At 45.9% G+C, this 27,657-nt stretch overlaps 3 protein-coding genes across 9 annotated transcripts in view; all 3 read right to left on the bottom strand.

The window, feature by feature from the left end:
• gmds (GDP-mannose 4,6-dehydratase) overlaps positions 1-6,693 on the bottom strand; it is a 65,011-nt gene extending 58,318 nt beyond the window's left edge. For 2 of the 3 annotated variants that reach the window (XR_002170112.1, XM_019885661.1), the window contains exons 1-4: positions 6,462-6,692; positions 2,211-2,255; positions 2,034-2,121; positions 1,395-1,504 (exon numbers count right to left, since the gene is read on the bottom strand). Coding sequence is in view for 2 of the 3 variants with exons in the window: in XM_019885661.1 (XP_019741220.1) it covers positions 1,395-1,504; positions 2,034-2,121; positions 2,211-2,255; positions 6,462-6,560 (342 nt within the window). In the remaining variant the exon portion in view is untranslated. Of the gene's footprint in view, positions 1-1,394; positions 1,505-2,033; positions 2,122-2,210; positions 2,256-6,461 lie in introns of all 3 variants that reach the window. The other variant, XM_019885675.1, reaches the window with a different exon arrangement.
• A 3,329-nt stretch (positions 6,694-10,022) lies between these two features.
• On the bottom strand, positions 10,023-13,549 carry LOC109524550 (myosin light chain kinase family member 4-like). The gene is made up of 9 exons (XM_019884516.1): positions 13,451-13,549; positions 12,879-12,937; positions 12,643-12,804; positions 12,412-12,553; positions 11,817-11,887; positions 11,603-11,731; positions 11,281-11,512; positions 10,703-10,751; positions 10,023-10,631 (listed from the first exon to the last, which is right to left on the bottom strand). The coding sequence occupies exons 1-8, from the start codon at positions 13,547-13,549 to the stop codon at positions 10,707-10,709; spliced, it is 939 nt and encodes a 312-aa protein (XP_019740075.1). The 3' UTR covers positions 10,023-10,631; positions 10,703-10,706.
• A 1,675-nt stretch (positions 13,550-15,224) lies between these two features.
• The window catches only part of mylk4b (myosin light chain kinase family, member 4b), a 23,787-nt gene continuing 11,354 nt past the window's right edge, over positions 15,225-27,657 (bottom strand). For 2 of the 5 annotated variants that reach the window (XM_019886042.1, XM_019886039.1), the window contains 12 exons: positions 21,965-22,037; positions 20,779-21,106; positions 20,469-20,698; positions 19,917-20,022; positions 19,584-19,677; positions 19,310-19,419; positions 19,079-19,220; positions 18,484-18,554; positions 18,270-18,398; positions 17,948-18,179; positions 17,370-17,418; positions 15,225-17,298 (listed from right to left, as the gene is read on the bottom strand). In XM_019886042.1, the coding sequence (XP_019741601.1) occupies positions 17,374-17,418; positions 17,948-18,179; positions 18,270-18,398; positions 18,484-18,554; positions 19,079-19,220; positions 19,310-19,419; positions 19,584-19,677; positions 19,917-20,022; positions 20,469-20,698; positions 20,779-21,106; positions 21,965-22,037 (1,560 nt within the window). In that variant the 3' untranslated portion in view covers positions 15,225-17,298; positions 17,370-17,373. Of the gene's footprint in view, positions 17,326-17,369; positions 17,419-17,947; positions 18,180-18,269; positions 18,399-18,483; positions 18,555-19,078; positions 19,221-19,309; positions 19,420-19,583; positions 19,678-19,916; positions 20,023-20,468; positions 20,699-20,778; positions 21,107-21,964; positions 22,038-23,686; positions 24,376-27,657 lie in introns of those variants that run through there. The other 3 variants (XM_019886032.1, XM_019886014.1, XM_019886023.1) reach the window with 3 other exon arrangements.

The raw sequence follows: 27,657 nt of genomic DNA, 5'->3' as shown, positions 1-27,657 counted from the left end.
GGATTTTGAAAAGATTGCCTATGTCATATTTTGAACATATACGCTGAGACTCAAGTCAGAATTGCAGTCAAGGCAGTATTTGTACAGGAAAAACTTAAGTGAAAAGCAGTGAGGTGTATGCCGGCACCGTCATGAACCTTGCAAGCACCCTCAAGTAGTTCGGCATAATCTTCTCCAGCGGAAATCAGTCCCCACACAGACAGCCCGTCGTTAGAGGACTACGACGTCGGCACTCGTTGTCACATTGCCTTTCTGGGGATGTCAAGGCACGTCCGTTGGAGACTCAATTTCATGACGTACCAAACAGGAAAATCATTCCGGCGTGACATGCTTTCGCTGGAGATGATCCCACGACACGGCGTATACCCGAGACCGGTCGTGAGTCAATCCCAAGGCACGGTTCGACAAACAACAATTCACACTCACTGCGGTGGGTAATTGAGAGTCGTCAATTCAGTTGACGTGCATGCTTTTGCAATGTGGGAGGGAGCCAGAGGAAATGGAGAAGCCCCACTTATGCGTGGGATGAAGGTTTTGGAGTGGCCACGTCCAAGTCTGGACTTAAATCTCATTGAGATATGCAATCTGACCTTATATGTTCATGCTCTAAAACCTTCCATGTTGGCCGAGTTAAAAGGATCCTGCAAAGGAGAGAGTGGGGTCCTAAGGGGTCCTAAAGACTCTTCAGCCGCAATGATTTGATTTTAGTTCTCGGGGCCAAGGGTGGAACAACCAGTTCGGTTCAGGGGGCATGTACTTTCTCCACTTTATTGGATATTGAAACTGAAACATTTAAATGTGATCGATATGCAAAACAAATCTGAACTCATGAAGGGGGCAAAAAACAAAAATCACAGCGCTGTTCAAGACAGCTGAGGGCTTTAAGAAGTATTTTCTTTCCCTGTCTTTCCAGCACATTGCCCTGAGAGCAGAGCCGCCAACTGAAGTAAATCCAGAGAGGAGACCATTAAGCCAAGCTCTATCTCGCTACAATCGCAATAAGTCAAGCCCCCTGAATGAGCCTGAACGAGCGTCAAAGGGAATTCCCCGTCATGCAGAGCAGACCGAAAGCTGCTGGGAAGAAACAGAAGTTGTCTGGGTGACTGATGTTTTCCTCTGTGGTGACACACTCCAGTGAGACCAAAGAGAAATCATCTCGGCGACTTATATTGTCAGATGAATAGCAGACTCGGTTGTTCAGAGGTGTAGGTGTTACCAAAGCCTGCTTTGTTGGTATGAAAACAAACATCGAAGAGTTGAATGGGGAAGTCCGGTCGTGTGTGCACAACATACATACATACAAAATGGGCAAGTGCCACATACAAATAATGCCAACAATTATCAACCAAAATGTTAATATGGGCTACCGGGAATAAGAAATGAGATGATGCTACCTTGACGTGACTCTGAGCACCCAGGTTGTAGATTTCTGTCGGTTTGACTTGGTTAATGATCTTCACCAGACACGTGCTATCTGTCAGGTCACCATAGTGCAGCTTCATATCTGGCAAAGAAAGTAACATGAACATTACATCTAATATGATGAATGAATGTGAGTGTAAATTATTCACTATCCAAGGAATGATCCAGAATTGTTTTAACTCGGTTACATTGGAGGGTTTTGAAAACATCTCAATTAGATCCAAGACTGTCTCCAAAACCATAATGTTTTATTTGTTTAGGTGGTGGGGGTGGGGCATTATTCTGCTGTATAACCCAAAAGCGTTCGAGCTTGATGGCATTGACTGATGGCTGGACTGCAGGACTTTCTGGGAGATAGCAGAATTCATTGTTCCGTGACAAATAACATGTCGTCCAAGTCCTGAAGTAACAAAGCAGCCCCAGACAATCAAAATGCCAGCGCTGTCTTTTGGCCTGGCTAGATAAAGGGGCATGAGGTCAGCCTCATGTCGCTAGTCTGGGCCCGACCGATCGGGGCAACAACCGGGGGCTCATGATGGGTTTGGCAAGACATTTTACAACTTCATTGTGGTTGCTTGATTCATGAAGAAAACTGCAGAAAAGACACTTACTGCCTTCAGTATGCGCCTGTGGGTTCTGGTAAAGATGTTCGATGCGTCCTGTGTTGAACGAACTGGAACGTCTCAAAATGCCATGAACCTGAGGATGTAGAAGATACGATGAAGCTCGATGTTAGACGAGAACAAATAACATCTTGGCCAAATCTGCCGCCTGGCTTTCTTTCTTACCTCATATCCTTTGGAGAGCAGAAACTCTGCCAGGTATGACCCATCCTATAAATGACAAGATGAGACAACAAAGAGCACTCAATAGACTCACTCATTCATACACTCACTTTTTACTTTGTTTGTGTGCTTATGCTTTTTATTTATTTTATTTTATTTTCATATTGTGTTTTTATGGAATACAAAAATCTAACTGAATAAAGTATGTCATGAATGTAAAAGTCCAGTGCCACTCCTGGCGGGGCCGCCACAACAAGGCTCATGACGGCCTGACAGGGTCAACACCCAAAAAGGCTCAAGTCCTCCGACATGAAGCCTGCTGGCACGAGTGCTGAAAAACATGCAAACGTCCCTTAAACCGAGTTGGATTGCCACCATGTCGAAAACTTTAAAACAGCGCTCCAGAGATCTTCCAGGCCCGCGTAGGATCACGGCTATTCAATGTGCGTATTCATGTGTGAAAGGGTGAAGCCTGTCTTGTTCCCGTCATCTATTAAATTCGTCTTTTTTCCATCCTCAGACTTTCCAACCGCACATTCTGCGACACTGGGGAACATTCGGAGCCAGTCATGGCATTTATCCCTCAATGCCACTCACATATGCGCACGTATACAAACGCACTCTGGCACACGCCAGACCTGGACTTCCTGTCCAGGTCTGGCAAATAACAGAAGGCAGAAGGCCAAGTACATGGAGAGAAAGGCTGAGGGACACCCAGGGCTTCTTGCGCTCACTTAACAGTCATGATGGAAGCTTAGTCGCCGGTAGATCCTGCTTCACTACATTCTGGCCAAGTCTGCCGAGGAGTTTACGGTGCAAACCCCCCCCCCCCCCCCCCCACACACACACACACACACACTAACTTCTTTGGATGTTTCTCTACTCCAATACGCCGGATTCAAATGATCAGCAAGCTCTATAGAAGGCCGATAACGATCCTGATCCGTTGAATCGGGTGTGTCGAAGGAGGGAAAACATCAAAAACATGCAGGATAGGAGTGGCCCTCGAGGACCGCAGTTTGACAGCCGCGCTCTACGAGGCCTGCATCTGCACCGTGAAAACGAGGGTGGAAGTGATTGATAAGGCTTGAGCTGTAAACGGTAGATTAGGAGAAAGGTCAAGGTAGCCCACTTAGCTCTTGGTAGCATTCAGAGCTCCAGCTGGTGTCATGTTTTCCTTCCTCTATGCCAGAGTCAAAGCATCCCACGCCCCGACCAATATGGGGAGAAAAAAAAAATGCCCGAAGAGCTGCAGCTCTGTTTGAAAACAAGAAGCTCCTTCAAAGCCATTTTAGCCCAGAAGCCCCGGGCCTCACCTCACTGTTTCCTGTTATGGAGAGTTGACGATTGGGTCGAACACACAAATACTGTTGAGCGATTTCAGGCTCACCTGCCACGGTAAAATGACAAAACCGACTCGGAATTATTGTTATCCTGGATGCAATTTAATTTCTTTTTTCCCCCCCAGTTATAAGGCTTGAATTAATTCATTTTTCTTTGTTTGTTTTTTTTGTTTGTTTTTTTGCAAGTCAATGACTTCATTTGAGGAACAACGTCCTAATTTGGAGGAGGATTTTTCTTTTGGTTTTGTTTTTTTTTTCCCCTCCCCATTTCCGGTTTCTCACGGTTCTCTTTAGATTTGAGGACTCTCACCAGAGTCCAGACACTTTTGAATTTGCCCGCTCTTGTGCTGCTCCAAGTTGGATGCTCTCCACTTTCACACCGTTCCAACCAGACTGCTACACTTCATTTGCAATGTTGAACGGTTACGCATCGCAGTGTTGGACGGTTCTGCGTCAACCTCAGGTTAGCTATTTTATATCGCATCCAGAAAAGTCCAGTCCACGTCTTTAAACGTTTGTTTCAATAAACATGAAAAGTTGGAAGTGATAAAGCCACAGACAGGTTGGCTTGCGTTATTGTTTGAATGATTGCTGTAAACTTGTCATATTGAGCGCGTAAAAGACTGCGTGCGGCTCCAAGCGTTTAGTCAGCTAACAACTAATAGAAGCAGACGGAGAGATGACGTGTCCCGCGGTGCAAAATTCAAAGTGAGAGATGTAGTTTCAACATCTACATACCAGACACAGACACATCAAGCTCCTGTTTTAAAGCAACGATGAAAAAAAAAAAAGATTGGATGGGGAAATAAATCACAATACATAACTGGAAGTTTGGCACCCCCTGCTGGTAAAGGAAGAAACTTTGTCACTTGGGGAATTCTGTGACTTGGATCTGCAATTATCACTTCAAAATCAGGAAAATCGTCCTGCGGTGGAAATAAATGCATATTCATTTAAGAGGTGAAGATGATGAAGTTCCATCGTGTGCCTTTTATAATTAAATAGAAAGATAAATAAATAGATAGATAAATGTATTTTTCTCTCTCTCTGTAAAAAGCTTCCCCCCTCAGGCCCCCTTTAAACTGCAAGTGAACTCTGTCGGGCTCATTAACATGTACGCCAAACTCAACACAGCCAAACCAAAGTCTAAAAGAAGAAAATCAGGTTTGTACGGGGTGCAAAGAAAACTCCTTACTCTATGCGAGCCATCTCATTAAGAATAATACTTGGGAACATCCTTGAGATTAAAACATTTTTTAAACTTGGTCAACAGGCGACACCTGGGCTAAGACAAATAAGGATGGAAGGCGGATCATGACGCTGATAGGGAAAATGTATTGACTTTGGCACTAAACTTTATCGCTTTATGACTACTATTCCCGGAACTTGTCAGACTGCATTCATCTGCTGCAAACCGGGAACACATCAAGGGACTTCATGGAATGCCGACAAAAGAGGAACGACAGGGCCTTGTAGGATCGTATGGCAGCGGACCATAGCAAGAGAGGCAAAGTCAAGTCAAGTACAACTTTATTGTCAAATGCGCTTTAAGTGCAACATACAGCACAGATGAAATTTCTTCCCTCTCAACCAGACAAGACAACAAAAGGAGCCGCTGCGGGTGCCTGCGCCGCCTGACAAACCAAAAAGCAAAAGTAGTCAACCGTAACCATCAGACAACGAGGATGAGCCTGTACTTTTGGTAACCCCCCCCCCCCCACGATCATAAAGCAGTACATTCGGCCACAAGCCCTCCCGGTTCTGCACACCGCTGCCTTGGCACTCAGGTGGTTTCTCGTAACTCACACCCTCTCACCCCATTACTTCACGCTGACAGCCGAGTCAAAGGTATTCCCACAAAGCAGCATGCCACCTTCAAATTTATGAGCAATAGTTAGTCAAGCAATTTATGAGCACTGTGACCTCATGGCCCAGCAAGTAACTTCTTCAGATGGTCTAGCCAGAAGAATGGAGTCGCTGTGCAACAATATTATCTTGACTGGTTGAAGAAACGCCAGTTAACATTGTTCTTGTGTTTGCGGTTTGTCACATCTGAAAAGGATTTTCCCAGACATCCAAAAGTTATATGAGAGGGCCGTCCGTCCATCTTTGTGTGCTTATCCGGGACCAGGTTGCGCGGGCTCCAGACTCCCGCTTCCGCCACCATTTCAGCAGATCCGAAGGTGTTGAAGTTCCAAGGCCAGCCGATAGACAGTCGCCCCGGTGTGTCCTGAGTCATGGGGGGGGGGGGGGGGGGGGTACCTCCTCTGGTGGGACATGCCCGGAACACATCAGCAGAGAGCCGTTCGTGAGGCATCCAAAACTGGAGCCCAAGCCACCTCATGTGGCTCCTCTCGATGCGGAGGATCAGCAGATGACCAGACTTTCCGGCCTCTGCCTGGGAACGAGCCCAGCCACCCGCGGGACACATGTTCTTGTTCTCTCAGTCAAGACTCATAGCTCGTGACCATCGATGAGTGTGAGAACGCAGAGAATAATAACAATAACAACAATCATTAAAATACTGTAATAATAATGATTGGTCACACCTCTTCCCAATGGCACAGTCGCCGCACATTTGACATTTCAGACGACCAAACTGCAAATGTTCTGATTATGTCTAAGGAATAAGATGATGAACCTGACAAGTGACCAATGTTTACAGGCTGTGGGTATCGCGCTTTAAAAACTCGCACATAGACCCGTTTTGAGTTTTGTACAGACCGAGTGGCACCAAACTCTCCAACTATTCGAGAGGAACCGTTATAGTGGCAGCAGCATTGGGGGATCGACACATGTGATTCTCCGCTAATGTAAAAGGAGATCTCATGAAAAGCGACATTTGCGGTTTTCACTTGACTAAACCCCTCAACGGTGTCGTCGGTGCGGCGACAAGGAGGGTTTGCGTTACCTGTCCGGTGATGCCGGTGATGAGAGCCACTTTCTTTTCCTTCTTGATGTCTCCCACGACACCGATGTCGCTGGCCGCAGGCTCGGAACCCCGAGACATTGTTATCTGGGGGAATTCGGCTCACCAAAACCAAACGCCACTAAATGTTTGTTTGTTTGCACCGCTTCACCTCAAGACTTCCTGCACCGTTCGGCACCTCAAGCAAGCAAACTGACACCGTGACGCCACAATTACGTATCAGGAAGAGACCGTGAAATAGCCAATGGGCGCAGAGCAGAAGAAGGTCGCCATCAAGAGGGGCGAGCGGATTTCCACGGTGGGGCTTCCATCCAACAGCGCCACATTCAGGACGGGGGGAAATTTACATACAAATCAATGTGTTTTGTTTTTGGTTTTTCAAGCCGACGGTCCATTTTCGCATCCGATATTTCGATATGTAACATTAGTAATATAATGTGTCTATATACTCAATACGCGCTTTACATCTCTCGCTTTGTTTTCAAGGCAACATATTGTGGAACATGTTCTTTTTAACTGCATGTGTGATTCCATCCGTGAAATGTAAAATGAACACAACCTTTATCTTTTGTTGACGAGTAGCGGATCAGAAAATGGATGGATGGATCATGAGACAACAAGGTATGCTACATCTTTTTTTTTCCTTCCTCTGGACCTTTATTCTTCTCTTCATGACATTGGGTTAGAGTTGTAGTGCATCACTGTGTATTCGAAGCCGTTTATTTGAGTCTGACAGTATAAACTGTCATGGAGAAACTTATCTGGGTAAAGGGGGGCGTACTTTTCTTGGTATGAGCAGGACTGATTGACACTGCAGTTTCATACTGTACGTGTATTTTTAAAGCTCTAAGTTACTTACTTTTATATATGGCAGCATGTGATTTATAGTCAAGCAGGTGCCAGATTTGGTTTCACTGCAGAAGAGTCCAAGTGGACAGCCCGTGTGCCTTTTCACATCTTCTCTTGATTGATGGGCTGGTGACGCCAGCCGAGATCACGGTCAAATATTATTTTCGAAATGTTATTTGGATGCACTTGTACTATAAAACGACTTTGCTTCCCTCGTTTAGGGCTGCTCAGTGGGAGGGGAACCATTACCGTCGGAAAGCAAACAGATCCTACTAAACTGAAAGAAGTGTCGTTCAGCCCCTGTCGTACAACAACCGAACCAACAGCGACACCTTGTGGATTTGTTTTTGCAATACAGTCCGAACTACTGGCGCTGCTGTTGTTTTAGTTTATTTTATGAATGTGTACTTGTTTGCATATAAAGTTTGACATTGATGTTTTTCTTTTAAATCTTTTCAAATTGTGTGGAAAGATCATCTCCGGTTCAGTGTCACGTGTACCGGATAACGCGAAAGGATCAGAGAGAGAGATCGCATTTGATGTGGACAGCAGCTTTCCACTCATCGGTGATCTCCCAAGAGAGTCTGTGGCCGTCTTGTGTCTTTTCATCGTGTTGCCTCGATTGCGAGTTAGCGGGGCGTCGGTAGAGCTGTGCCCGGTGACGGTGCACCCACAGGCAGCCGTGAATCTGCGACAGCCCGGTCCTCTTTGGGAGATTTTCCCACCTCCATATGGTGACGAGGGGAGTCCGCAGTAATCGCAGCTGTTATGATGCAGACACTTCGTCACAACTCGCGACAACAAACGATACTTCAGAGTTCCAAAGAGTGCTTCCAAATGTCGCAGTTTGCTGTTCATTTGTGAGGAAACGGAATCTTGCGTCGATTTCCGTATATCAATCAACAACACTACACATCAGTGTACTTTATTTGTGCTTTCATTTATACAGATTCTATTTTCATTCATATAATTACACAAAACAATTGTTGTAACATGAAACAACCAACTACTATTCCAAATGACGAAGCTTTTCAGTTCACAGTGGAACCGCAAACAGTTGTGACATACAGTCCCCTCACATAAAGATGCAATGGTCAAGAATCTCCACAAGCCAAGCAAAACATGATAACAGAACGAGACATGACCGAGGATGGGGGATGTCCACCCACCAATAAGAAACGTGCTAAGCATGAATCAAAAGATCGAATAACAAGAATGAAGGGCAGCCGCTGCCTTTCCACTGATTGCGTTCCGGTCAAGACTGTTGACGATCCTGCCCAAAATCTACCCAGCGCACAATCTCGACTCGGAGGTTGGACTCCTCCATTTTAACCAACCTTTCACTAAATGTGCAGAAATGAGAGAAACCAGGCACTTCAAGTACAGCCTGGTGTTGGAACCAGTCAATAAACCGACATCAAAATCAACAGCAGTCAGCAACATGAAACATTCATAGGTAGTATTGTGTAGTCTGTGTTACGCCTTCATGGAAGGTGAGAATGGGGGCTACCTACTCCAGACTGTCAAAGGAAAGGGCAAGAAAAGTAGCGTACGTGTGCGATGAGCATGGCGGGTATCGGGAGCGCGCTGACATCTAGGAGCCAAAATCTACCCAGCGCACAATCTCGACTCGGAGGTTGGACTCCTCCATTTTAACCAACCTTTCACTAAATGTGCAGAAATGAGAGAAACCAGGCACTTCAAGTACAGCCTGGTGTTGGAACCAGTCAATAAACCGACATCAAAATCAACAGCAGTCAGCAACATGAAACATTCATAGGTAGTATTGTGTAGTCTGTGTTACGCCTTCATGGAAGGTGAGAATGGGGGCTACCTACTCCAGACTGTCAAAGCAAATGGCAGCCAGCTAGCGTACGTGTGCGATGAGCATGACGGGTATCGGGAGCGCGCTGACATCTAGGACATTTTTGTGCAATACGTGTAATGTACAAAATGACGTGTTCAACAAAATCGATGTGTTCTAAGTTATTCACAAAATAACTCATAAGACTTGAACATAAAAGAAAGTAACATGTCTTCTCCAAAATATAAATGTTGATTACAGTAAGTAATAAGTTATTTTGTTACTAATGGTTGGAGGGAAAAAAAGTGCCATGCATGCAAAAAGACAGTCAATAATTTTTCTGTCGAACGTGGTGGAACCTAAAACAATATCATCAACAATGTCATCATACGTCCGCATTCATTTTGTCGCTCCAATTAAAATCCTGAATTATACATTGTAAAATCCAGTGTGACCCTCCGACACGAAACCGATCGGAAGTCGGGCGGCCATGTTTCGAGCCGGAGCCCCAAAAGCGTTGACCATGTGAAAATGATCCATTGTCATAGTTGTGATTCAAACACCAGAAAAAGAAGTCGCGATCAGTCCCCGCTTGGAATTGGTGTGATTTTCTTTCCCTTAATATCTCGAAAAATCGTGCGGTGACATCTTCATGACCCAAAGTCCAAAAATCAACCAACCTAAGCGGCTGCTGCTATGCATCCAAAAAAAAAGTCTGGTGTCAACACAAGGTTTTTGGGGTTCCCTTCAGCCTCAGATTTCATTTCAAAAGTTGTCATTACACGTGTGGACCAACAAGAGGCCATAATGCAATCCCTGGTGGAGTAAACAAATGCTGGGCAAACGCTGAAAGGTTTCTTCAGAATCAAAAGTGATTTTTTTTTTTTTTTAACAAGATCTTGTTTGTATATGGGTACGAAAATTTGGCATGATTAAGTCATGTTATGGGAAAAAAAGTGGTGTTGATTACATTTATTTCTGGGAATTGCACATAGCCGTTGCTAAGGAGTCCATTTTTTGGGAGTACTTTAACGTGACAACATGATAAGATGTCCACCGTGATCACCGCTGTCCCTGGAAGGGTTAAATTGACATTTCTTTACCAAATACGATGCGTTCCTGACAATAAATCCATTTGAGCGCTCCGTTTTGGGCTGCAGGGTCCCCATGTGTGCAGAGGCACGTCACCGCACATATCAGTGCGGTATTTCAACTTCGCTTTTATGTTCTTACACTTTGTACCTCGAATGATAAATTGACCCATTTCTTGTTCCGGCCTCAATGAAGTCGACGACAGTCGAGCAGCTGTACCAAGCTAATGCGGTGGAAGCTCGGCAGAGAGTCGATATTCCGTAGCCATACGGGTACAGCAGCATTGGTCCAGTCAGTGTTGGGCGCCGGGGCCCGACATTGTCCGAAGGCCTGCTGGCGGCCTCACCGAATTTCTGCAGAGGAAAGTGACTTCCTTTTTTGTTTTTTTTTTTGTTAGGAGACAGCACCTTCAAAAAGGAACGAAAACAAAGCGACTGTTGTCAGTTGTAGTCATGTGCAGAGCAAGAAATGACCTCACCTCTCTAGGATTCTGGCGAGGGCGGTGCTGTGGGCTGACATTTGTCTTTCTGCAATGAGACGGGCGATGGACTGAATTAGAATTCCGCAACATAAAACTGTACACTATACGGCATGTGTGTCTTTACGGTAGCCGAGGTTGCCTGCACCCAGGCGACCCAACTATTTGTAACCCAATGCTACCAATCAAATGTCAATGGGCCAAGATTTGATTTTGTTACTATCACTTCTATCACAAAATTCATGCCTTCGTCACATCTCGGCTGGATTACTGTAACGTGCTTTACTTCGGAGTCAGCCAATCCTCCATGAAGCCTCTCCAGTTGGTCCAGAATGCTGCCACTCGGCTCTTGACTGGTAATTGATCCGTGCACAGCACTTTGTATACTACGGTCGTTGCTTTCAAGTGCTCGAGAGATACAATTGAGTTAAGACTTGGTTGTTTGCTTGGGCGTAGTTTGGGAATTTGGCAGCCAGCAAACAGCCTCCATCGGATGTTTCAGCGCTAAATTGGTGTGTGTGTGTGCAACTGGTGCATCTGCCCAAAATGTCCACCTAAGGCATCTAATTGACTCTTACCTTCACATGTAACTGATAGTGCAGCCTTTGGTCTGCCAGCCAGGAGTGTCTGAGAGCTTCCGTCGCGCTCATCCTCCAGCTTTTGCTCTTGACCAGCAAACGCGTGATGAAGTCTTTGGCCTCTTCAGAAACGTCTGTGAACTCTTCTTCCTCAAAATTCCACTGACAGGCCAGGATGTTGTTGAGAGTCTCGTTGTCATCATCCCCGAGGAAAGGAGACAAGCCACTAAGTCTGAACGGAACGAGGAGAGAAAAGAAAGCAAGAGCGAATTAGCTTGGGAAGAAGGAGCCCTCCTCAGAAAAGTAGGCGGTGAGAACTCACAGCATGTAAGTGATGACGCCGAGGCTCCACATGTCTGTCGGGAAGGAAACAAACTCATAGTTGATGACTTCTGGGGCCAAAAACTCAGGCGTTCCGAAGTTGACTTTCAGCTTCTCTCGAGGTTTATACCTGTTGGGGACATGCAATGTTTTAAACCTTTCGATAAAAAAAATAAAATAAAAAAATGTAACGAATCAGTCAAGAAAGATCTTACCTCCGGGCTAGACCAAAATCAATTATTTTTATCTTGTTTGTTGCTCTGCTGACACAAAGAATGTTCTCTGGCTGAAAAACAAGAAGAAACATGAAACATAGGCTGTCGAAATGACTCCAGACAAAAAAGAAAAAACACTTGTCCCACCCCCGCAAAGAATTATAATAAAATAAAATAAATCTTAGTCGTGCAACCCTTGTGAGGATAAAGCAGATCAGAAAATGGATGGATACATCTTAATGTAGGAGACTGGACTGTTTCAGAATTGCCTATGTTGATGTTTAAAGAATTATTCCTTTGTTGTGTTTTCACAAACACCCCCAGAGAATTTAGTTTGTGATTTCCTGTTTTAGTGCATTATTTTCGATTTTCTTCGTGCCGTCGAAGCCATCATTCGTTTACGTTTTCGTGAGACGGCCTTTGAACGCCTCTCCATCCGAACGCGGAAGAGAAGGCTATCGCTTTGTTCGCTTGGGCCTCACTTGTGAGATAACTCGAAAAATTATAACGACATGCTAAGATGAGTTTGTCGCCAAACAACCAACACAGCCTCGTGACGTTTTCAAAGAAGTAACAAATGATTCCAAATGGTTACCTTGAGGTCGAGATGTAATATGTACATTCGGTGCATGTACTGCAGTCCCTCGCAGATTTGCCGGATAAACAGCACTGTGTCAAACTCAGTCAGGTTGCAGTTCTCGTCGATGATGCGGTCGAACAGTTCGCCGCCCTCGACACTGAGTCGCGCGCACAGAGAAGAACAAAGCGTGGTTTGCATCGGGGAGGGGGGGCGACGCGTGAGACCCTTCGCGCAGCACCGACTTACTACTCCATGACCAGGATGATGTCGTGACGAGACTCAAAGGCCGCGTAGAGCTGGATGAGGTTGCAGTGATTGAGCTGGTTCATCACCTGGATCTCGTTCCTCACCACGTCCTGGGGTGCCGGTTTGTCCTGGGTCATTCCTGGGAGGGGGGGGGGGTACCTCCTCTGGTGGGACATGCCCGGAACACATCAGCAGAGAGCCGTTCGTGAGGCATCCAAAACTGGAGCCCAAGCCACCTCATGTGGCTCCTCTCGATGCGGAGGATCAGCAGATGACCAGACTTTCCGGCCTCTGCCTGGGAACGAGCCCAGCCACCCGCGGGACACATGTTCTTGTTCTCTCAGTCAAGACTCATAGCTCGTGACCATCGATGAGTGTGAGAACGCAGAGAATAATAACAATAACAACAATCATTAAAATACTGTAATAATAATGATTGGTCACACCTCTTCCCAATGGCACAGTCGCCGCACATTTGACATTTCAGACGACCAAACTGCAAATGTTCTGATTATGTCTAAGGAATAAGATGATGAACCTGACAAGTGACCAATGTTTACAGGCTGTGGGTATCGCGCTTTAAAAACTCGCACATAGACCCGTTTTGAGTTTTGTACAGACCGAGTGGCACCAAACTCTCCAACTATTCGAGAGGAACCGTTATAGTGGCAGCAGCATTGGGGGATCGACACATGTGATTCTCCGCTAATGTAAAAGGAGATCTCATGAAAAGCGACATTTGCGGTTTTCACTTGACTAAACCCCTCAACGGTGTCGTCGGTGCGGCGACAAGGAGGGTTTGCGTTACCTGTCCGGTGATGCCGGTGATGAGAGCCACTTTCTTTTCCTTCTTGATGTCTCCCACGACACCGATGTCGCTGGCCGCAGGCTCGGAACCCCGAGACATTGTTATCTGGGGGAATTCGGCTCACCAAAACCAAACGCCACTAAATGTTTGTTTGTTTGCACCGCTTCACCTCAAGACTTCCTGCACCGTTCGGCACCTCAAGCAAGCAAACTGACACCGTGACGCCACAGATTACGTATCAGGAAGAGACCGTGAAATAGCCAATGGGCGCAGAGCAGAAGAAGGTCGCCATCAAGAGGGGCGAGCGGATTTCCACGGTGGGGCTTCCATCCAACAGCGCCACATTCAGGACGGGGGGAAATTTACATACAAATCAATGTGTTTTGTTTTTGGTTTTTCAAGCCGACGGTCCATTTTCGCATCCGATATTTCGATATGTAACATTAGTAATATAATGTGTCTATATACTCAATACGCGCTTTACATCTCTCGCTTTGTTTTCAAGGCAACATATTGTGGAACATGTTCTTTTTAACTGCATGTGTGATTCCATCCGTGAAATGTAAAATGAACACAACCTTTATCTTTTGTTGACGAGTAGCGGATCAGAAAATGGATGGATGGATCATGAGACAACAAGGTATGCTACATCTTTTTTTTTCCTTCCTCTGGACCTTTATTCTTCTCTTCATGACATTGGGTTAGAGTTGTAGTGCATCACTGTGTATTCGAAGCCGTTTATTTGAGTCTGACAGTATAAACTGTCATGGAGAAACTTATCTGGGTAAAGGGGGGCGTACTTTTCTTGGTATGAGCAGGACTGATTGACACTGCAGTTTCATACTGTACGTGTATTTTTAAAGCTCTAAGTTACTTACTTTTATATATGGCAGCATGTGATTTATAGTCAAGCAGGTGCCAGATTTGGTTTCACTGCAGAAGAGTCCAAGTGGACAGCCCGTGTGCCTTTTCACATCTTCTCTTGATTGATGGGCTGGTGACGCCAGCCGAGATCACGGTCAAATATTATTTTCGAAATGTTATTTGGATGCACTTGTACTATAAAACGACTTTGCTTCCCTCGTTTAGGGCTGCTCAGTGGGAGGGGAACCATTACCGTCGGAAAGCAAACAGATCCTACTAAACTGAAAGAAGTGTCGTTCAGCCCCTGTCGTACAACAACCGAACCAACAGCGACACCTTGTGGATTTGTTTTTGCAATACAGTCCGAACTACTGGCGCTGCTGTTGTTTTAGTTTATTTTATGAATGTGTACTTGTTTGCATATAAAGTTTGACATTGATGTTTTTCTTTTAAATCTTTTCAAATTGTGTGGAAAGATCATCTCCGGTTCAGTGTCACGTGTACCGGATAACGCGAAAGGATCAGAGAGAGAGATCGCATTTGATGTGGACAGCAGCTTTCCACTCATCGGTGATCTCCCAAGAGAGTCTGTGGCCGTCTTGTGTCTTTTCATCGTGTTGCCTCGATTGCGAGTTAGCGGGGCGTCGGTAGAGCTGTGCCCGGTGACGGTGCACCCACAGGCAGCCGTGAATCTGCGACAGCCCGGTCCTCTTTGGGAGATTTTCCCACCTCCATATGGTGACGAGGGGAGTCCGCAGTAATCGCAGCTGTTATGATGCAGACACTTCGTCACAACTCGCGACAACAAACGATACTTCAGAGTTCCAAAGAGTGCTTCCAAATGTCGCAGTTTGCTGTTCATTTGTGAGGAAACGGAATCTTGCGTCGATTTCCGTATATCAATCAACAACACTACACATCAGTGTACTTTATTTGTGCTTTCATTTATACAGATTCTATTTTCATTCATATAATTACACAAAACAATTGTTGTAACATGAAACAACCAACTACTATTCCAAATGACGAAGCTTTTCAGTTCACAGTGGAACCGCAAACAGTTGTGACATACAGTCCCCTCACATAAAGATGCAATGGTCAAGAATCTCCACAAGCCAAGCAAAACATGATAACAGAACGAGACATGACCGAGGATGGGGGATGTCCACCCACCAATAAGAAACGTGCTAAGCATGAATCAAAAGATCGAATAACAAGAATGAAGGGCAGCCGCTGCCTTTCCACTGATTGCGTTCCGGTCAAGACTGTTGACGATCCTGCCCAAAATCTACCCAGCGCACAATCTCGACTCGGAGGTTGGACTCCTCCATTTTAACCAACCTTTCACTAAATGTGCAGAAATGAGAGAAACCAGGCACTTCAAGTACAGCCTGGTGTTGGAACCAGTCAATAAACCGACATCAAAATCAACAGCAGTCAGCAACATGAAACATTCATAGGTAGTATTGTGTAGTCTGTGTTACGCCTTCATGGAAGGTGAGAATGGGGGCTACCTACTCCAGACTGTCAAAGCAAATGGCAGCCAGCTAGCGTACGTGTGCGATGAGCATGACGGGTATCGGGAGCGCGCTGACATCTAGGACATTTTTGTGCAATACGTGTAATGTACAAAATGACGTGTTCAACAAAATCGATGTGTTCTAAGTTATTCACAAAATAACTCATAAGACTTGAACATAAAAGAAAGTAACATGTCTTCTCCAAAATATAAATGTTGATTTCAGTAAGTAATAAGTTATTTTGTTACTAATGGTTGGAGGGAAAAAAAGTGCCATGCATGCAAAAAGACAGTCAATAATTTTTCTGTCGAACGTGGTGGAACCTAAAACAATATCATCAACAATGTCATCATACGTCCGCATTCATTTTGTCGCTCCAATTAAAATCCTGAATTATACATTGTAAAATCCAGTGTGACCCTCCGACACGAAACCGATCGGAAGTCGGGCGGCCATGTTTCGAGCCGGAGCCCCAAAAGCGTTGACCATGTGAAAATGATCCATTGTCATAGTTGTGATTCAAACACCAGAAAAAGAAGTCGCGATCAGTCCCCGCTTGGAATTGGTGTGATTTTCTTTCCCTTAATATCTCGAAAAATCGTGCGGTGACATCTTCATGACCCAAAGTCCAAAAATCAACCAACCTAAGCGGCTGCTGCTATGCATCCAAAAAAAAAGTCTGGTGTCAACACAAAGTTTTTGGGGTTCCCTTCAGCCTCAGATTTCATTTCAAAAGTTGTCATTACACGTGTGGACCAACAAGAGGCCGTAATGCAAATCCCTGGTGGAGTAAACAAATGCTGGGCAAACGCTGAAAGGTTTCTTCAGAATCAAAAGTGATTTTTTTTTTTTTTTAACAAGATCTTGTTTGTATATGGGTACGAAAATTTGGCATGATTAAGTCATGTTATGGGAAAAAAAGTGGTGTTGATTACATTTATTTCTGGGAATTGCACATAGCCGTTGCTAAGGAGTCCATTTTTTGGGAGTACTTTAACGTGACAACATGATAAGATGTCCACCGTGATCACCGCTGTCCCTGGAAGGGTTAAATTGACATTTCTTTACCAAATACGATGCGTTCCTGACAATAAATCCATTTGAGCGCTCCGTTTTGGGCTGCAGGGTCCCCATGTGTGCAGAGGCACGTCACCGCACATATCAGTGCGGTATTTCAACTTCGCTTTTATGTTCTTACACTTTGTACCTCGAATGATAAATTGACCCATTTCTTGTTCCGGCCTCAATGAAGTCGACGACAGTCGAGCAGCTGTACCAAGCTAATGCGGTGGAAGCTCGGCAGAGAGTCGATATTCCGTAGCCATACGGGTACAGCAGCATTGGTCCAGTCAGTGTTGGGCGCCGGGGCCCGACATTGTCCGAAGGCCTGCTGGCGGCCTCACCGAATTTCTGCAGAGGAAAGTGACTTCCTTTTTTGTTTTTTTTTTTGTTAGGAGACAGCACCTTCAAAAAGGAACGAAAACAAAGCGACTGTTGTCAGTTGTAGTCATGTGCAGAGCAAGAAATGACCTCACCTCTCTAGGATTCTGGCGAGGGCGGTGCTGTGGGCTGACATTTGTCTTTCTGCAATGAGACGGGCGATGGACTGAATTAGAATTCCGCAACATAAAACTGTACACTATACGGCATGTGTGTCTTTACGGTAGCCGAGGTTGCCTGCACCCAGGCGACCCAACTATTTGTAACCCAATGCTACCAATCAAATGTCAATGGGCCAAGATTTGATTTTGTTACTATCACTTCTATCACAAAATTCATGCCTTCGTCACATCTCGGCTGGATTACTGTAACGTGCTTTACTTCGGAGTCAGCCAATCCTCCATGAAGCCTCTCCAGTTGGTCCAGAATGCTGCCACTCGGCTCTTGACTGGTAATTGATCCGTGCACAGCACTTTGTATACTACGGTCGTTGCTTTCAAGTGCTCGAGAGATACAATTGAGTTAAGACTTGGTTGTTTGCTTGGGCGTAGTTTGGGAATTTGGCAGCCAGCAAACAGCCTCCATCGGATGTTTCAGCGCTAAATTGGTGTGTGTGTGTGCAACTGGTGCATCTGCCCAAAATGTCCACCTAAGGCATCTAATTGACTCTTACCTTCACATGTAACTGATAGTGCAGCCTTTGGTCTGCCAGCCAGGAGTGTCTGAGAGCTTCCGTCGCGCTCATCCTCCAGCTTTTGCTCTTGACCAGCAAACGCGTGATGAAGTCTTTGGCCTCTTCAGAAACGTCTGTGAACTCTTCTTCCTCAAAATTCCACTGACAGGCCAGGATGTTGTTGAGAGTCTCGTTGTCATCATCCCCGAGGAAAGGAGACAAGCCACTAAGTCTGAACGGAACGAGGAGAGAAAAGAAAGCAAGAGCGAATTAGCTTGGGAAGAAGGAGCCCTCCTCAGAAAAGTAGGCGGTGAGAACTCACAGCATGTAAGTGATGACGCCGAGGCTCCACATGTCTGTCGGGAAGGAAACAAACTCATAGTTGATGACTTCTGGGGCCAAAAACTCAGGCGTTCCGAAGTTGACTTTCAGCTTCTCTCGAGGTTTATACCTGTTGGGGACATGCAATGTTTTAAACCTTTCGATAAAAAAAATAAAATAAAAAAATGTAACGAATCAGTCAAGAAAGATCTTACCTCCGGGCTAGACCAAAATCAATTATTTTTATCTTGTTTGTTGCTCTGCTGACACAAAGAATGTTCTCTGGCTGAAAAACAAGAAGAAACATGAAACATAGGCTGTCGAAATGACTCCAGACAAAAAAGAAAAAACACTTGTCCCACCCCCGCAAAGAATTATAATAAAATAAAATAAATCTTAGTCGTGCAACCCTTGTGAGGATAAAGCAGATCAGAAAATGGATGGATACATCTTAATGTAGGAGACTGGACTGTTTCAGAATTGCCTATGTTGATGTTTAAAGAATTATTCCTTTGTTGTGTTTTCACAAACACCCCCAGAGAATTTAGTTTGTGATTTCCTGTTTTAGTGCATTATTTTCGATTTTCTTCGTGCCGTCGAAGCCATCATTCGTTTACGTTTTCGTGAGACGGCCTTTGAACGCCTCTCCATCCGAACGCGGAAGAGAAGGCTATCGCTTTGTTCGCTTGGGCCTCACTTGTGAGATAACTCGAAAAATTATAACGACATGCTAAGATGAGTTTGTCGCCAAACAACCAACACAGCCTCGTGACGTTTTCAAAGAAGTAACAAATGATTCCAAATGGTTACCTTGAGGTCGAGATGTAATATGTACATTCGGTGCATGTACTGCAGTCCCTCGCAGATTTGCCGGATAAACAGCACTGTGTCAAACTCAGTCAGGTTGCAGTTCTCGTCGATGATGCGGTCGAACAGTTCGCCGCCCTCGACACTGAGTCGCGCGCACAGAGAAGAACAAAGCGTGGTTTGCATCGGGGAGGGGGGGCGACGCGTGAGACCCTTCGCGCAGCACCGACTTACTACTCCATGACCAGGATGATGTCGTGACGAGACTCAAAGGCCGCGTAGAGCTGGATGAGGTTGCAGTGATTGAGCTGGTTCATCACCTGGATCTCGTTCCTCACCACGTCCTGGGGTGTGGGGGGGGGGGGGAGCAATTCAGTATTTGGAGCTCATAGTGTGTCGCTTTTGTCGATTTCAAAATATATATATTTTTTAATGTGAAAACAATTTGAACCGCCTGAAGAAATATGTACGCAATAGCGATATGTATGCAGTACTTTGTGTACTGCACCTTTTCCTTCTGGCTCCTGGCCTTAATGATCTTGGCGGCCAACGTTAGGCCAGATGAGTTCTCGATGCACTTGTGGACCTGGCCAAAACGTCCCCTGGTGGAAGAGAGTAGACTGTTACATAGGTCAAGGGGTCACCAACCTCTTTTGTGTCACGAACCAGTTAAGACAAGTACATGCTGTTTATGGACCGGCAACCTTTTTTTTTTTTCCCAATCAATTTTAAATAGGCAGTTTTAAAGCATTGGTACTGACAAAAAAAAAAAGCTTGAGGATATTTCCAACATGAAAATAAGCACAGGCAAAGTCTAATTCTGACGTCTGGCATAACTCACCCTCCCAGGACCTCGTCTCTGTTGATGGAGTAGTAGGCCGCTATTTGATGAGGTTTGGGAGTCACGATGCGATGATCGAAAGGTGCCGATGGCGGAGGACTGGAGTCTGAAAAGATTACAATTAAAATGAGGAGATGATGACAAAGTCTGAGGAATGCAAATCAGGCGGCACAATGCGAATGACTAAACCAAATCATGAGCTGCTTAGTCAGTGTCAATTTATGAAAAAAGAGTGAAAGAGAGTTTTTTTTTTCTTTGTTGTTTTTCCAGGACTTAACCTCCGAGTGAACACGGAGCTGGACAAACGCACCCCAAATACAAAGTCTGGATTGTTTTCACTCTTTGACTCTCCAGCCTTAGTGAAGGTCCCTGATAAACTTTCTAGTTCTAGATGCGATCACGATCACGTTGCTAAAAGAACAAATCCTTTGGCGGCCCGTGACTTTTGGACGGACGCATATCACCTCACGACGATTTTTTGAAGAAACCCAGTGAAGCGGTCAGAATTTTGCTGACACTCAGCATGAAACGCGGGACTTGTCCGCTTCTCACCGATGAGGAATTCCTTCACATCAGACTGCTGGTTGTTTCCCTGCTCCGCCTCTGCGTGGACCGCATCCGAGTCGGCGTTTTTGGTCGTCTCCGTCTCCAACACAACTCCGTCAGCATTCGGATCTTGATCGCCTTCCACTCGACTCTTTTTCAGTTCGTCCGTCACCAGTCGCTCTTCGGTGACGCGGCGTTTGCTGCAGGCGTCCGCGTCGACACCGACGTCGTCAGAGCTGCAAACGCAAGACGACGTCACTTCTTCATACCCGTTGTTTGTGGAAGCCGTGACGAAAAATGACACACCGATAAATACCTCTCAGTTTTAACGATAGGAGTCGTCTTGGCAGTCTGGGAAGAAATGTCTGCTTCTGAGTTACTCCCTTCATCTCGCTCATCGCCGGTCTTCTCTGGATTGAAATCTTCTGCTGAATTGGTCTCGAATTCCACGTCTTCGTCAGGGCCCGAGTCGTCAAAGACCTCTTCGCTCTCCTTATTGGAATCGTTCAGAATCAAGGTGGACGACTCGAGATGTCTTCCGTTTGCCCTGTCCTCGGCGTTGTTGTTTCCATGAGAATGATCGATGTTCTTCTGGTTGAGTTTTGCGACCTGCTCTGGCAGAACCGACCCCGTCAGTGTGTCTTCTGTCGGGAGAGACAAAGGCAAATCACATTTTAGTGCAGTTTGATGTCATTTTGAGACAAGCTTCTTTTTTTAGTATTGTATGGAACACATTCGTTTCTGTTATTAAATCCAACTTCTTTCATTTTAGGCAGCTGCCTAAAGTCAAGCCTCTCCTTTGTTACGAGCACTCGGAGATACAGTCCTTTGTGAAATCTCGGCCAGATTACTGCAACGCACTTGACTTTGGAGTCAGCCGATCCTCCATGAAGCGTCTCCAGTCGGTCCACAACGCTGCCGCGCACCTTTTGTCTGGTACTCGTAAGAGGGAGCACATCACTCCTACTCTGGCTCCCTCCCCATTTTAGAGTTCTTTTTAAGATCCTCGAAAAGCCTTTTCCATTGCCGGTCCCTCTCTTTGGAATGACCCCCCCCAGCTGAACATTCAGCAAGCCCCCTCGCTGCCCATCGTTAAAACTCATCTTCAAACTCATTTTTATTCTTTGGCTTTCGATTCCGTATGAGACTTGATTTTTTTTGTTGTTGTACTGTTTTTGTGCTTTCTACTGTCCTCGTTATTCATTTATTGTTTATTATTGTATGAATTCTTTTTGCAGCACTTTGTATGCGGCGGTGGTTGTTGAAAACTGCTCGAGAAATACACTTGAGTCGAGGAACGTGGAACATAATCCCGTCAAACAACTATTGAATGGTACCACTACGACTACTACGACCACCACCACCACTCACAATTTTAACAATAATAAAAATAATCACTTTAGTGCTATAGCACTTTAAAAAAAGAAGAAAAAACTGTCACCGTTACCATCAGCAACTTGACTGGGATGTCTCAAAATGCCGATTGTGAATGATGAGCCTACCTGAAGTGTCCAGGGACCTCCTCTTCTTCTGGGCTTTCAGGTTCAGTTTGCCTTTGTCCTTGTCGTCCTTTCCCTTTTGGAAGACAGAAACCACAAGTCAGCATGAGCGACCTGGATCCTCTCGATCACCTTTAACTCGGTCCTCCGATCAACATCAAAGTTTCTATTTTTCAAAAATGTCTGCCACCCGGCACATACATGTGATGTGTTGTGTATCCAAACTACGGCACGGGGGCCATTTGTGGCCCACCATCATTTTCCAGCGGCCCGTGATATGACCCCAAAAACAAACAAATAAATAAATAAGGCGTAAAAATTTGACATGGGCGGCAAGATGAGTTGAAAAAGGTGAAGGTTGTCAGAAAAATAGGTGCCATGACTACTAATCCATCCATCCATCCATCCCTTTTCGGATCCGCTTCTCCTCAGGAGGGTCACGGGCGTGCCGCAGCCAATCCCGGCCGTCTTCGGGCAGTAGGGAGGGGAGACCCTGAGCTGGTCGCCAGCCAATCACAGGGCACACATAGACGAACAACCATTCGCGCTCACAATCACAATTGGGGACAATGTAGAGTGTTCAGTCAGCCTGCCATGCACGTTTTTGGAATGTGGGAGGAAACCGGAGTACCCGGTGCGCGGGCACGAGGAGAACATGCAAACTCCACCCAAGAAGGCCAGTCCTGGAATCGAATCCTCATTAAATGTGGTGTGTTGGACGAGGGAGACGAGGGGGGAAAAAAAATCAAGGGTGCCCAGGACCGGCCTTGTAACATTTGCCTGCTGCTCCTGTCATTTCACATCACAAGAAATCCTGCTGTGCATCATCAATATTCTTAAAGAGCGCAGTCGGACACCACCGGTTCCACTAGCCAGTGCTGATAACGCCATTTTTAGGCTCAGATAACCAGTCTGAGTTGAATCATTTACACCCTGCCAGACAAGTGGGGAAACTACTTAACATTACAAACTATCAGAGTGACCAATCGGGGAACGACACGACTAAATATAGATGTGCAAGGAGCCATGTTGCTCGGCAAACATTCCAAACATTTTACATTTTACTTCAAAGTCAAAGCTCCCCATCACAACGCCGTGGATTATTTTCGTTCCAACAAAAGCAGCCCCAATTCCCATATTTTGGTCCACAGATTTGAACGCTGAATCCCAAATGAGGTAGTGAGGCCCGAAAACAAACATAAGTCGCTAGAGTAACGGAATGGTTTGGGTCCCAAACACATGCAAAGTGAACATAAACCCAGTCGGGCCCTCGGGTCTGCAGACTCGGGGCCAAGAGTTCAAAGCAAAGATGGTGAAGCAGCACTTGGCTGTAATGCTGCACACAAATGGAATAGGCAGTGTAAATGCTTTAAAATCTGCACTTTTTGCCCATACCTTTGCCCTAACCCAAATCACACAACTGGAAAAACATCCAGTTCTCAAATCTTGCGAAATAATTAATGGATACAAGGAGGAGGAAAAAAGTTTCATTTTAGTCTAATTACCGTAACGAGGGTTGCAAGTAACGAGGGTGAAAATCGATGCTAATCCGAGCTAACAAAAACAAATAAATAATCCATGCCAGTTGTTTTTGTTGCAATGTTACCTGCTATTAAAAAAAATGCGGCGTGATATTTTGAAGGGCACTCTCAGACATTCAGACAAAATATTTGCATTTACTGCAGCGCAAATGCCCCCTTGCCATTAAACGAGGCCGAGGCTCACCTTGGCTTTGAATCGGCTCCCAGGCTTTTTAAAGAGAAGCCTCATCAGCCGGGAGCTCTTCACCACGTCACCGATGAAGCCGATCACCTGCTGGGTGCCCTCTGCCACTTTTTCCAGCGCGTCCAGCCTGCGGCCCTGACTCTCCATTTGCTCACCGACCCTCTCCGCCGCCCCCAACAACTGCCCGCACACGAGCGCGACTTGGGAGCCGTCGCCCACTCCGGCGTCAGCATCACCGGGAGCCTCCTCGCTCAACGACGCCCGGCTTCGCTCCATCCCTCTCACGTCGCGGGACAAACTGTCCAGCCGGGTCAGGACGGCCTGCTGCATGCTGAGCAAACTCTCCATCTGACATGCCAACGAGTCGATGCGGCTCTCGATGCGGCGCAGCGAAGCGACGTCGTGGCAGGAGGAAGCGCAAGTAGCCGGGCACTTGTCTAATCCGTTGAGCGAGAGCTTTCTGCCACCGGGCTTCTGACCGTGAAGCGGCTTGGGATCATACATTCTGGCTAAAGAGTTGACCAAGCTGGAGCTCATGACTGATTTGTGTTTGACCTCTTCCCAGGAAGAAAACAGAAGCACTCATCGATGAGCTCCTGTCAGTCATTCAGGCCATAAAAATGAGTGGACACTTCTTTGCAAGAAAAGGCAATGGAGGAAGAAAAATGAGCTGCCCCACAAAACGACAGTTCGGCGTTGACTTTTAACGAGCGCCGCTGGCTCGCCTCCAAATGAAGGTGCAGCCCCCTGCGGACGTCAGGGAGTGGGTGGCCAGTGATAGCTGGAGTGGCCACTCGGGGATCGATAGGGGGGGCTTACGGTGGGGGCACCGGGGGCGGGGGTTGCTGGAGAGGATTGCTCCCTGGCATTTGAGATGCCTCAGGGCCCTTCGCTTAGGTGTTAGAATCTCGGGAATCCGGGACTGACACGCGAGCGCACTGTACTGCAAGTCCAACAAACAAATACAAGCGCTGAAAAACAACACCTCCGTGTGAACACAACTCGAGCGTGGTGAGATTTAGAAGATGGAACTCTGAATCCACCCCACATTCAAAGTTCATGAACAGAAAAGTCGGCAGGGGATGACGAGGGTACCAGATGGCAAAACCTCGATCGGCAACTCAGACCGTTTCTCAGCCAAAACGCTTCCTTCCATCATCGAAATTCTCAAGGAGGAAAGTCGTATCGTATTGTGACGACGAGTTTTTGGAATCATTCATTTCTTTTGAAATGTTTTCTTTACAATGGTGATGCAAAACAAACCTTGAATGGACACAAAAGAGCAAGAATTATCTTAGACTAATAGACGGACCGACAGATTTTCAGCTCAACGGCCGTGCAAAGTAAACACGAACGAAAACGGGGAATACGAACCGTGGGAAGCGAACCGCCGCCGCGACCTCACTTATGAACAAAATGTAGCGTAGCAACGCCACCGATCGACTCGTACATTGTTGTACGATTTCCGTAGGCACGCCGCACAGCGTCTGCAAATGCGTCTGGTAAACTGAAGCAAATGTGGCTGTTGGCGAAGTTTGAAATTGTCTCTCACTTTCGAAAGGGAGTCTCCCAGGAGAAGGTCAGCCGAGTTGGCAAAGTCGACGATTTCGACAATCGTCCGTCATGACAACAAAATCTTGGCAGAGTTTGAGGCCGACCGATTGAAAGATGATCGTAAGCGGCTTCGGGGCGCGGCACATCCCGAACCCGAGAAGAGGCACTTTTCATTTGCTGACCGAACGTTTTCAGAGATGAAATATACCGTTGTTTGTTTCTTGTCTCATAAAACAACGTTCCCTTCATATCCACGGATTTGTGATTGACATGTTTGTACTGCATTACATGTTCAGGTTTTGACATCTATAAATGTCCATACATATTACATATACATCGTAGTTGGCGGCCATTTTATTGGAAATGTTTACAAGCAACGACAGTTATAACGGACAGATTCGTTATGTCCCTCGAGGTATGTTGGAATGAGCTTCGACTGTACCACTGAAACCCGAGAGTTGTTGATACAGAGAGAGGGCTGGGAACCTATACCCCATTAGTGGTGACAGAATACAAGGGACGAACTCACACACACTCACACACACACACAATTTTCAAAGACACACTGGCCTCAACAACGTTTCCAGTTCTCAGTACACTCAATCTCACGCAAGCATTTGAGAGGTGACAAAGCCCTTGATGCCCAAACTGGCACTCATCTGCCTGCAATGGAAAAAAAAAAAATTGATCCGTCCGTCTTTTGCGTTCCCGGTACTGACAAGTGGTGAGCTGTCAGGTTTAACGCACATGTCGCGGGTGCTGTCTTACAACCCCGGATGACGACCATAGAGGACACTGCATATGCGGACATCAAGTGCCACATCCTGAATAAATATCTGACGTGCTTCTTTCCTCAAAGGGACATTCCACGTCGTCTTATCGTAGGATGGGCAACTGGCAGCCTGCATGCCGCCCTCGCCGACACTCTGAGTGGGCCTTCAATTAATTAAAAACAAAACAAACGGATTTTCGCAATTTGCCGACCGCCCCGCTCCTCATCCCTTCCCCCACACAAACAGCAGTGCTCCACAGTATAAGATGCCATCATTCAAGATGCCCATCCCTGGTCTCCAATCAGTAAAGTGTTTGACAAATTTATGGCACCATTTGTCAAAATGAGACGAGACCATTCAAGCATCACAAAGCGATGCTGAACCTTGACTTCTTCAATTTGTAATGAAATGGAACCAAAGCCGAAGTTAGCAACGCACATGTAAGCTGCCGCGCCATTTTTAAAACACAGGCAGCACATCACTATTTACGTGAAGACTCGATTATGAACCATACCGCTTCAACAGCGCTCTACTGATGGCATAGAACGGCTTTGTGCACTGCGAAGGCCGGGTGTGTACATTAGCATTTTATTGTTTATTTCTGGAATTATTTTTGTGCGACATAATGGAGATGTGCCAGGTACGTGGTCATGGAAAGAAAGTCACACTTACTTATCTCTCTGGCTGCTCCTGCTTTTATTTTATCAGTATAAAGCAATGTGTCACCAACGACTGAGGACAGTCGGTATCGCCGCGGCTCAGTGGCCTTGATAAGCGCGCGACTTTTTCCACCATGGACACTGAAAATTTCCTTTAATACATCCGAGGTGCGACATCAGTAAAGAGAGTGAACGTGCGTATCGTGTAAGTAGAGCATGAGTGCGTGGGTGTAATTCGTCGCTGCCTGTGAATAAATTGCATAAGGTGCACAAGTATGCGTCGGGACTTTAAAATAGACCCCCGCAGACCAACTTCCCCAAGTTTGAGAGTTTGTTGCTAGCTGTCAATGTTGTGTAACTGGATGACAACTGGGCCTTATTGAAGGAGGATTCTGGATCAATCAATGATGACCTTGCTGCACCACAAAATCCTACTGCCGAAAAACCTTCACACGCACACACAGCTCTGTTGAGCATCCATTGTCGTACCGTACACTATATTATTAACGTCACAACGCACAAACTGGTAAACGTGAACTCTAACTAACAATGCCACAAATATATTCGTTTAAATCTTTGAGCACAACCGCAGGAATTGGGAATTAGCTTTTTTTTTAATCTTCCAGCTCTACCTGCATTAGCTTTGTGATGGGGTACGCATACGAAGTTGTCGTTCTGTTTTTCTACCACCAGATGTCAGTAAAAAACTTTTTTTAAATACTTGACATGCTGCTTATGTCCAATTGGACACATGATACAAAAGACTGCCGAAAGAACGCACGCACACACACACACGCACAGGCACGAATATAAATCAAGTCAAGTTAGTTTTATTGTCAAATATGCTCTATGTGCAACATACGGCACAGATGAAATTACTTTCCTCTCTCAACCAGAGTGCAAACATGTAGTGCATTGAAACACACACAGCTAAAAATAATGGCAGCAACCTGAACTGCATAAAATACATACAGACATAAATATA

The sequence above is a fragment of the Hippocampus comes genome, unplaced genomic scaffold, assembly GCF_001891065.2.
Source record: "Hippocampus comes isolate QL1 unplaced genomic scaffold, H_comes_QL1_v1.1 scaffold90, whole genome shotgun sequence".
Taxonomy (NCBI): domain Eukaryota; kingdom Metazoa; phylum Chordata; class Actinopteri; order Syngnathiformes; family Syngnathidae; genus Hippocampus; species Hippocampus comes.
Note: the sequence above shows the minus strand (reverse complement) of the source record. Positions and strands in the feature narration are given on the sequence as shown.